At 33.6% G+C, this 11,102-nt stretch overlaps 1 protein-coding gene across 1 annotated transcript; it reads left to right on the forward strand.

Moving 5' to 3' along the window:
* The first annotated feature begins 1,578 nt into the window (after window positions 1–1,578).
* On the forward strand, window positions 1,579–6,895 carry LOC147808487 (uncharacterized). The gene is made up of 2 exons (XM_087165070.1): window positions 1,579–2,257; window positions 4,080–6,895. The coding sequence occupies exons 1-2, from the start codon at window positions 1,579–1,581 to the stop codon at window positions 6,893–6,895; spliced, it is 3,495 nt and encodes a 1,164-aa protein (XP_087021196.1).
* Window positions 6,896–11,102: the final 4,207 nt, after the last annotated feature.

Below are 11,102 nucleotides of genomic sequence, written 5' to 3' on the forward strand. Positions count from 1 at the left end.
TTGGGGAACACTGCTTTACACTATTGATAAGCAGTGCTGTGCTAATATTTAAGATATTTTCTGGGAATACATTTATATTATCGATTTTGACACACGCAATGTGTGTACGTATGTATGTACGTATCATACATTTTAATTACATTCATTTGCACATTCATTCGCTGCAAGTACAAAATGTATTATTATACAATACACTATACTATCGGTACTGTAAAATATAATTATATAATGGTATTCATTCGTTTTGTAATTGTATATGTAGATTACTTGCTATCATAATTGCCTGTAATTCCATATTTTGACTACTTATAATCACGATTACAAGTAAAATTGATTACCGTAATTGGTTAAGTAATCACGATTACAGTTGTAATCAAAGTTTGCAATCATGATTACAAAATTATTGATTACTGTAATCCGAAAATGCAATCGATTACATTTTTGCCTTACTCTGATGTAATCAGAAATCATGATTACCTATAACCGAGATTACAAGTAATTAATTATACAGCAATAATTATTTGCAACCAATTACAGCTGCAATCGATTTCTATAATCGACGCCCAGCTCTGATAAAACCTGTTAGAACTTTAAGCATTGGTGAAAATGAAATTTGTCTATAAAATCACTCCAACACTTACAGAGCACTTGCTCTAGACAGAACACAACTTGTTCCAGACAGCGGATAAATAATTTCGAGTCTTTTAATCTATAAATCTTTGTCTAGTAAATATAATTTACAGTGTTTTATTTACCACTTCTTCTAAATAATTCAAAGATTGGCTGCACTTGAGCCATGTTTTACCTCATAAAGAGTTGACAAAATTAACCGAAACTTTGCAACTTTTAGGTTGTAGTTATCGGTTTTTATTATATATTTTGTCGAAGCAGTTGGACAAAAGATTTACTCATTATATTAACTCATTTCAAAATTGTGAATGTTTGTAATCATGATTACAAGTTGTTGATTACTATAATTGATTTTTGTAATCATGATTATAGTTGTAATCAAAATTTGTTATCATGGTTGCAAGTAATTTATTACTGTAATTGAAAAATGTAATCGAATGATTAATGTAATCAACAATCATGATTACCTGTAATCAAGATTACAAGTAATTGATTACACAACAGTAATTATCTGTAATCAATTCCAGCTGTAATAGATTTTAATAATCGACGCCCAACTCTGATAAAAACTTACTAGAGTTTTAAGCATTAGTAAAAACTGAATCAAGTATTTACCTGTTAAATCGCTCCAACACTAGCAGAGATTATCGGAACAGCGGATTAATATTTTCGAGTTTTTTAATGTATCAGCGTTTCTCAACCTTTCAGTATTCGCGGTGTTGGCGCGCATGCGCGTCAGCGCCCCAACCGGCAGAAGATTTTGTAACTTCCACAATGACAGACGGCTCTTATGTAGCTCCGTCTAATTAAAAATAATTCTCTGAAATCGCTTTAGCGATAATTAAAAAAGATAAAATAAAATCATCTCTTTTTAAGAAAGAGTGGTCCGTCTTATAAAAATTTTTTTCTATTCATCTGGTCCGTCGAGCCGGAGTTTGAATCAGAACAATGGCTAAGCCTATGGACATCATAAATAGATCAAGAACTTCATTTAAAGGTAAAATTACCCGCCTAGAAAACTTTCTACAAATTGATGACCTGCATGACATCACGGAGTTAAATGTGAAACTTAAAAGTGTAGAAGTCTTAAAAAATAGAAGTGAGTCATTGCGACAAGAATACTACAAATTGGACATACAACCTGCTGATATTGACACCATCGATACTGATTTGAATCAATGTGATGAACGGCTGGATAATTTAGAGGTAGGAATTTTAAAATTAATAAATTCTAATAAACTATTGAACTCTGATCCTAATAATAAGACAGAGAATAAACATAAACTAAATGATAACTTAGAAACTGTATTAAAAATTCCTCCAGTTAATCTTCCTATATTTACCGGAAAATATGAACATTTTTCTAGTTTTAAAAATCAATTTGATGATTTAATTTCTTCTAACAGTCAACTTAGTGAAACACAGAAACTATATTATTTAAATTCTTGTCTTGCTAATGAAGTGAAAGAATTTGCTTCTACCTTTGATACATTTACTTCTTTATATGAAGCATTAATTTCAAGATATGACAATAAAAGATTAGTTGTAGATATACACATTCAATCCATTTTGAATTTTAAGAAAATAGAAAAAGAAAATGCTGAAGAAATTCGCGCCATGATTGACTGTTTGAATAAAAATTTAAGAGCTCTAGAGGTTTTAAAATATAATCAAGATCCTCTATTTGATGTATTTTTGCAAACTATAATGTTGAAAAAACTCGATAAAGAATCTCGTAAAAACTTTGAATTGTTACAAAAAACAAAAGAAATTCCCTCTTTTAATGAATTCATAACCTTTTTAGAGCAACGGGAAGCTGTACTTTTATCCGTAGATAGAAACTGTTCATACGAAACAAAAATAAAAAAGCACCCAATGTTTCCCTCTAAACCTAAAACTCTTTTAGTGTCTGAAAACGATAACAAAAATAAAAATAAGAATTGCTTTCTTTGTAAACAAGGTATGCACCCCATTTTTCGCTGCACATTATTTTTAAATCTTGACATTGATGAAAGAATAAAGATTATTCGTGCTAATAAATTGTGCGAAATATGTTTGAAAAAAAATCATACAAAAGCCCAATGTATTTCCCCATATCGGTGTCCTTGCTCTTTAAAACATTCAAAGCTAATTTGCAGAAAATTAAATTTGAAAGAAACTGAATCAAATATTTCTTCTTTGAATTCTATGAATATGAATCATTTGCGATCTCAAAGTGAAGTTGATCACGTGCAACTTCCTTCTTCTTCTACTAGTAATCCATCAAATCCCAGTGCTTCGGTATTAAGCGTAGCCACTAATAAAGAAACCAAAAAATACGTTTTGCTCTCAACTGCTGAAATATTTATTACATGTGCAGATGGTAGGAGAATAAAAATAAAAGCGATCCTTGACTCAGCTTCTAATATATGCGTATTAAAGAAAAATATGAGCGATTTATTAGGGATTAAAAAAGAGAAAATAAAAACACCGATTTCAGGATTAAACGGATCGATCCAAAACATTAATTGGAAATTAACTACATCCATTTCGAATGAAGATTGTAGTTTTAATGAATTAATTGAATTTCATGTGGTTGATAATATTACGGGGCTCACGCCGCCCACTACTTTAGACATTTCGCAAATAGAGATTCCTAATTTTTTGAAATTAGCCGATGAGTCATTTTATGAAGCTACTGAAGTGCACGCGTTAATAAGTTCTGATATTTTTTTCAAGGTTTTGAAACAAAATACGTATAAAATAAATGATGATTTGTTTTTTAAAGAGTCGTTATTGGGGTGGATAGCTTGCGGTAAACTTAAAGAAAGCGAAATTACTCAGGAAAGATATTGTTTTCTAACTAAAAATGATTCGTCACAAGATACACTAAAACTGTTTTTTGATTTGGAGGGGCTTGGGATTAAAGACGATCCAATTTTGCAAGAGAATGATCAGGCCATGAAAATATTTAATGAAACTGTTGAATTCAAAGACGGTCGTTACATAGTGCAACTTCCATTTAGAAAAGACTATAATGAACTTGCTGATAATTATTCTTTAGCGAAACAACGTTTCCGAAGCTTATGGAAAAGATTTACGCATGACCCGGATCTCTATGAAACCCTCTATAATCTCTATGAATCTCTATGAACTCTCTATACCGTGAAATTATACAGGATTATACAAGTCAAGGCATTATAGAAATAGTTAAACCTGATAGTATACAGGATGAATGTGAAAGACCTATATTTTATTTACCCCATATGGCCGTTAAAAAAGAAAGTTTAACAACATCGTTAAGAATTGTGTTTGACGCTGCGGCGCACGAGGTCAATGAACTCTCTCTCTCAATGACTGTTTGTGGCCAGGGCCCAATTTAAACCCCAATCTTTTGGATGTACTTATTGAATTTAGACTCAACCGAACAGCTTTCTGTTCTGATGTGAAGTAGGCTTTCCTTCAAATAGGTCTTGCTGAGGTACACAAAGACGCAGTAAGATTCTTTTGGAGCAATGATGAACCAAGTGTTTCTAAAGATCCCAAAATAATTATCTTTCATTTTAATAGAGTGAACTTTGGAGTTAACTCAAGTCCATTTCTACTCGCTGCTACTATCAGGCACCATATCAAAAAATATGAAAATGATCTTCCTGTTATCGTTCAACTTCTAGATAGAAATCTTTATGTGGATGATTTTATTTCTGGTAGCAATGATTTTGATGAAGCATTAGAAATATCTAGAGATGCAAATAAAATAATAGAAGCTGCTGGAATGACTCTAAGGAAGTGGATAACTAATGATGCTGATTTGATGGAGCAGTGGAAGAATGAGGGACTAGATACTCATCCTGTAAACGCTAGTGTTAGTCTGGGCTCCAATCAGACTAAAGTGTTGGGACTTTTATGGAACACCAGTGAAGATTATTTTTCTGTAGATACCAGAAGTCTCCTAAAATTCGTCTCCTCGAGCAAAAGTACAAAACGTTCGATACTCCAAGCTATAGGGAAGATATTTGACCCTTTAGGGTTAATTTCATGCTTCACCATACGAATGAAATGTCTGATCCAAGAACTGTGGAGTGAAAAAATTCCTTGGGATGAATCCTTGCCACCGAAAATAGAGAAAGAATGGATAAAATGGTGTGAAGAGATACCTTTTTTGGAAAATCTCAAGATACCTAGACTGGTTCTTAATTCTATATCCAAAGAGGATATCGTCGAGATTCATAGTTTTTGTGACGCCAGTAAGAACGCATACGGTGCTACAGTATATTTGAAAGTTTACACACCAAATGGACCGATTGTTAGACTTTTGACTTCTAAAAGCCGAGTAGCTCCTTTGAATAGTGTGACTCTGCCTAGACTGGAATTGCTGGGAGCTCTAGTTGCAGCTCGCTTGACATCCAAAGTGAAAAAGATTGTGAATCTGAAAAGGTCTTCAATTGCATATCATTGGACTGACTCTAAAATTGCGCTCTACTGGATAAAGGGAAAGACAACTCGTTGGAAACAATTCGTTGCTAATCGAGTTAAAGAAATAGCCACTTTGACAGATCCAAACTCCTGGCACCATTGTGCAGGTACAGACAATCCTGCAGATATTCTCTCTCGTGGAATTAGTGCTGAATGTTTGGTTGATAGTTCCAGGTGGTGGACAGGTGCTGAATTTTTGATGGAATCTGATTTTCAAGAAACTTTAGAACAATCATTTCCTGATATAGAATCCCTTGCAGAAGGCGAAAAAGAAACAATTCTCCGAGAAGCAAAAACTGTTTCCTCAACCGAGAGTACGGAAGAGACTGTTTTGCTAACTGATGATTCACAGACCCTGATTGATAAACTTTTAGAACTCTCAAATAATTATTATAAAATTAATCATATTTTATGTTATATTTGCAGATTTCTTCATAATTGTAAACATAAGGATAAGAAAATGGGACCCTTGACAGTTGACGAGGTAAAGTATTCTGAAAGTATCCTGATTAAGCATTCTCAGAAGACACTGGTAAATAAGAACAATTTTTCTCGCAATATTTCTAGCTTAAATCCCCTTGTAGATGGGGACGGTTTAATACGAGTAGGTGGAAGGCTTGATAATGCTTCAGTACCCTTTGATCAAAAGCATCAGATAATTTTACCGAAAAAGTCCAAATTAAGTAAAATTTACTTCGATAGTTTACACAGGAAATTACTTCATATTGGCCCTCAAGGTTTGTTAAGTGCAGTTAGGTTAAAATTTTGGCCTTTAGCAGGTCGTAATCTTGCACGTCAAACTGTACATCAATGTGTAACATGTTTCAAATCTAAGCCCTTCCTTTCCACTCAAATTATGGGTAATTTACCAAGTGAAAGAGTCAACATGTCACCCCCATTTTCCGTCACAGGTGTAGACCTGTGCGGCCCTTTTGCTGTTAAATATAAACATCAACGTAAGGGTACTCTCAACAAAGTATATATTTGTATTTTCATTTGTTTTTCCACAAAAGCCATCCATCTTGAACAGCTGACTGATTTGACTTCCGATTCGATGATTGCCACATTGAAACGATTTACGAGTAGACGCGGAAAATGCTCCAAAATCTATACTGATAATGCCACTAATTTTGTTGGAGCTAATTCTCAATTAAAAAAGTTTTATGGATTAATTAATTTTCCAGATCAGAGTTTGGCAAATTATTTTACCTCTGAAGGCATAGAATGGAATTTTATTCCACCAAAATCACCCCATTTTGGTGGTCTTTGGGAGGCGGGTGTAAAATCAGTAAAACATCATCTTAAAAGAGCAGTTGGAAAATTTCATTTCACTTACGAAGAGATGGAAACAATAGTTATTCAAATCGAAGGAATTCTGAATAGTCGCCCCCTTTGCCCCTTAAGCTGTGATAATGACAGTTTTGATGTTTTAACACCAGGTCATTTCCTAATAGGGAGGCCTATAACATCAATTGTCGAACCAAATTTAACTGATCTCAATGATAATCGTCTAAGTCGGTGGCAGAAAACTACAAAAGTTGTACAACTAATATGGGAAAAATGGAAGTCGGATTACTTAAATACATTACAAGCTAGATCAAAATGGATGGTAACAAAAAATGATTTAAAGATAGGACAGATGGTACTTGTAAAAGAAGATTTCTTGCCTTTAAATACCTGGATTTTAGGCCGAATAATTTATGTTTATCATGGTTCGGATAATAAAGTGCGTGTAGTAAAAATTCGCACAAAATCTGGGGTATTTAAAAGAGCTGTTTCTAAAATAGCTGTCTTGCCTATCGATACATAAAAAAAAATAAAATACTGTATTTTTCATTATGTTATATATATTCTGTTTTATATTTTATAATGTTTATGTTTTATATTGTTAAGTATGTAATATTTGTGTTTATTTTTTAAAATTTATATGTTAAGTTCTTGCATGAACATTGTAAGGCCGGGCGGGATGTTGGCGCGCATGCGCGTCAGCGCCCCAACCGGCAGAAGATTTTGTAACTTCCACAATGACAGACGGCTCTTATGTAGCTCCGTCTAATTAAAAATAATTCTCTGAAATCGCTTTAGCGATAATTAAAAAAGATAAAATAAAATCATCTCTTTTTAAGAAAGAGTGGTCCGTCTTATAAAAATTTTTTTCTATTCACGCGGCCCAGTTTTCAATCATAATTTTCATCGCGCCCCCCCACTTACAGTAAAATGTATACAACAATAATGTATATTGAGTGACTGGGTGGTGCAGTTGGTTTGTCGTCGGCCTTCTGAGCCCAAGTCTGCGGGTTCGATCCCCGGCCCAGACACCGGATTTTCGGGATGCAGAAAATCCTCAGCGGCCATGTCGTATGATTATGCGGCATGTAAAAGATCCCTGGAGTGCCTTATTGGCTGTTGGCATTTTCGGCAAAATTAAATTCCTAGTGCACTTTAGCATCCAAATAGAGTCTCGGTGCTGCCATCTAGTGTGGCAGAAACTAGACGTCCAAATTAATATGACCAACGGTATCTCACCCATTGTGGTGGTCCTGAAAGAGTGGATACCACCTCTGGAGAACGCACTAGGTCTGCTAATCGACAAGACCGATAATGCAGCTCATTGGAAATAAAAAAAAATATAAAAAAAAAGAAAAAAATGTATATTGAGTATTTTGAATTCTGTCTTTAAATTATTTTTAACAAACTACCAAAACAAAAGTAAAGTACAAGCCAACAGCAATTGAGATTGTAGAAACTATATTTGGAGTTAATTTTTCAAAGCAATTAGAGTCCATACCTCTTTCAAATGATACTGCTGCGCGTCGAATTGGTGGTACAGCTGAAAATGTAGTGTCAACTTTTCTCGATGTTGCGTGACAAAATGCTTTCAATAAAGTTTGATGAAGCAACAGATGTTAATAAAGATGCTCATTTAATTGACTATGTTTGATTTTGTAATATGTCAGTAGTAGAACTACTTTTCTGCAAATCAATAAAACTCAAAACAACAGCGCTAGCCTTATTTGCTTCTTTAAGTGATGTTATGAATGAGGCAAACATAGAATGCAAAAATTGCATCGGAATATGCACCGATGGTGCTCGTTCAATATCTGGAAGGTTCGAAAGTATACAAGCACTTGCAAAACAAAAATCGCCTCAATACGTCTGGACACATTGCATGATCCACAAAGAAGCTTTGCTTTCGAAAGAAATGCGTCCTGGTTCAAATATTGTGTTAACTACGGTTGTAACAGTTGCAAATTATGTAAAAATGAGAAACCTGAGAATCTTTTCCGTTCTTTGTAATGACATGGGTTCAGTACATTCAGAGTTACTATTTAAATGCGAAATTTTGAAGAAGTTTTATGCGAGAAATTTTTGCAACGTGTTTATGACTTAATAGAAGAAATCACCATTTTCCCAGAAGAAGATAACAGACCGGAAACCGAGAATTTTCACTATTGTTTATTTGTGATGAAATTGAGCTATTGGTCATCATATTCGAGAAATTAAATAATTTGAATTTTCAACTCCAAGGAGCAAAGACACATATGTTGGATACGAGTGATAAAGTTGATGTTTGGAATTATGGGGCAGAAATTTAAAGCAAAAAAACTTAACAATGTTTGCATTTGTGGATAATTGTACTAAAACTTATAAGGCTGAAGAAGAACACATAAAAGTTGTATTTTTAACCATTGAAAATCCTTTAGTCATGCTGGCAGGGAATTTTAAAAAGTATTTACCTGCCGACGACAAACTGATAGCAAGTTACAAGTGGGTTAGGAATCCATTTCATAAAACTCCCGAAGGACTCTCAATTGATGAGGAAGAAAAATTCATAGACTTCACGACAAGTGGCGAAACCAAAATACAATTTAGTAATAAATCACTATTTGAATTTTGGACAGGAGGATGATTTTTCTGCAGTAAAAACAAGGGCATTTCGCATTTTATTAGCATTTTCAACATCCTACCTTTGTGAAACTGGATTTTCTGCCGTGGCTTCTTTGAAGACAAAATATAGATCACGGCTAAATATAGAAACTGAACTGAGAGTGGCTACTTTTAATATTAAGCCTCACCTCAAAAAACTTTGCTCTGCAGGACAGACCCAAGGAAGTCACTAAAAATAATTAATTTTTTTAAAAAATTTAGTATGTTTGATTAAGTAAGGTGGGTAAGCCAAAGGTGGCCAGTGCTCCTAACGCAGCCCAACCCCCAAAGTAAAATTAAATTTATTTTGAATCATAAGATGTCCCTGCTGCATTTTAAATCTTGTATCTGAGGTGCACGAGACGGAATTGAAAGATATTTCCTTGAATGGCCTCCATTATATGAAGTGATTTAAATTTTTGCTGTTGTCGTTTTTATTTCCGGATGAGAAGATATTGTAATTTATATGTTTTTAAATTCTTAGAACTTTGAGTTATGATATGTTTTCTGAAAGTTTATTTTTTTTCTCTTTAACCACAGTACTTTAATTCGAATTAATCTATCAGAATAACAGTTTTAAGTCGTGCAAATGGTGAGAGAGACCATATGCATGTTCTCAAGGTGGCCCAACACCGGTGCCACCTTGGGGACGCGTGGGCCACCTTCGGAAACAAACGTGAAATCTATAAAAAAAAGTTAATTATAAATCAACACGTAGCATATTATTTCTCAAAACGTAATGATTGAATTGAATGCCAATTGATTTATTTCATTTTAAGCAAATGTGGAACTCTGGTATTTTTTAAATTTTTATAATATATTGACGTTCTCTGCACTTGAGTAAAGTTTGCGATATTTTCTTTCAAGTTTTTTGTATTGTTTGAATTTTGAAGTAATTTTTCAGGTATTTTTTCATTTTTGGGGCAGTTATGAGTGTTTTTGTGGTCGATTCTGGTATTTTCTTGTGAATTTGGGTATTTTTATACTAGTTATTGGTTAGGTTAGTTAACTCTAGTATGGTTATTTAAGTCTTGTTAATTAATCCTTTTGAAAAAATTAGCTCAGTAATTCTTGATTAATTCTAATGAGCTAACTCAAAAGAATCTCTAGTAACTTCACACAAGAACTATCAATGTAAAATCAATAAGCAAATTATACACTCTAAAAACATATCTCTTTTTTAAATTCGAAAGCCTTGTTCCTATCAGCAAGACAAGTGCCTTTTCAAAAGATGTTTGCCTGTCCGAGAGTCTTTTCTAAAGATAATTTGAGTAAGTGAAAAAGTGATTTCAATATATTGCCCACCTTTGTAACCTGTGGAAAACCGCGGAAGTGGCGAAGAAAGCACAAAAGCGTAGAAGGAAGTTAAGCACAGAAGGTACAATTTTGAAATTGTACTATAAAATAAATGAAATTTTATTTTACAACTTAAAGTGCACGTGATATGTATTAGAGATAGGTGTAAGATGTCACAAAAAAATTTCAGCTACTCAGACTTAACCAGAAAATTTGTAAAAATCCTCAAAGCAAAGCCACTTTTGGCTCCCCACCTTAAGTTTTGATTTAATAAGTTGTTTTTTTTTACTTTAATAAGTTATTAAATACGTCGAAATTTATTTTGTTTTCTATGTGTATGTGCGCTTTCCTTTCAGTCAGTAAACAAATTTTTTCAAGTTATATTTTCTCTTGGATTTTCTCGCGCCACCCCACTAGTGTGCTCGCGCCCCCCTAGGGGGGCGCGCCCCACAGGTTGAGAATCGCTGTAATGTATGATTCTTTCTCTGGTCGATTTACAGGGTTTTTATTCTCCACTACTTCTAAATAATACAAAGACTTGGCTGCATTTGAGTCTTATACAAAATCAACTGAAACTCTGCAACTTTTAGATTGCAGTTATCGGTTTTTAATATACAGGGATATTCAAAATGAATATAGCGATTATAAACAGCTATAACTATTTAACGAAAAAGAATTCATAGATAAAATTTACACAGAATGTAGAAGGAGTTTCAAAATTTTGAATACATGCGTCACATTATGTGACTTCCCTTGCTCAACTAGGCGGTAGTCCATTTCATTCTGAAGCATAT

The sequence above is a fragment of the Parasteatoda tepidariorum genome, chromosome 5, assembly GCF_982258835.1.
Source record: "Parasteatoda tepidariorum strain Cologne lab strain chromosome 5, Ptep-v5.0, whole genome shotgun sequence".
Classification (NCBI taxonomy): domain Eukaryota; kingdom Metazoa; phylum Arthropoda; class Arachnida; order Araneae; family Theridiidae; genus Parasteatoda; species Parasteatoda tepidariorum.

Excerpts from the sequence above, each read along its gene's own strand:
- LOC147808487 (XM_087165070.1), top strand. The coding sequence starts at position 1,579 with ATGGCTAAGCCTATGGACATCATAAATAGATCAAGAACTTCATTTAAA. Across the intron at positions 2,258-4,079 it reads AATTCGCGCCATGATTGACT|GTCTTGCTGAGGTACACAAA; the intron begins GTTTGAATAAAA and ends TCCTTCAAATAG.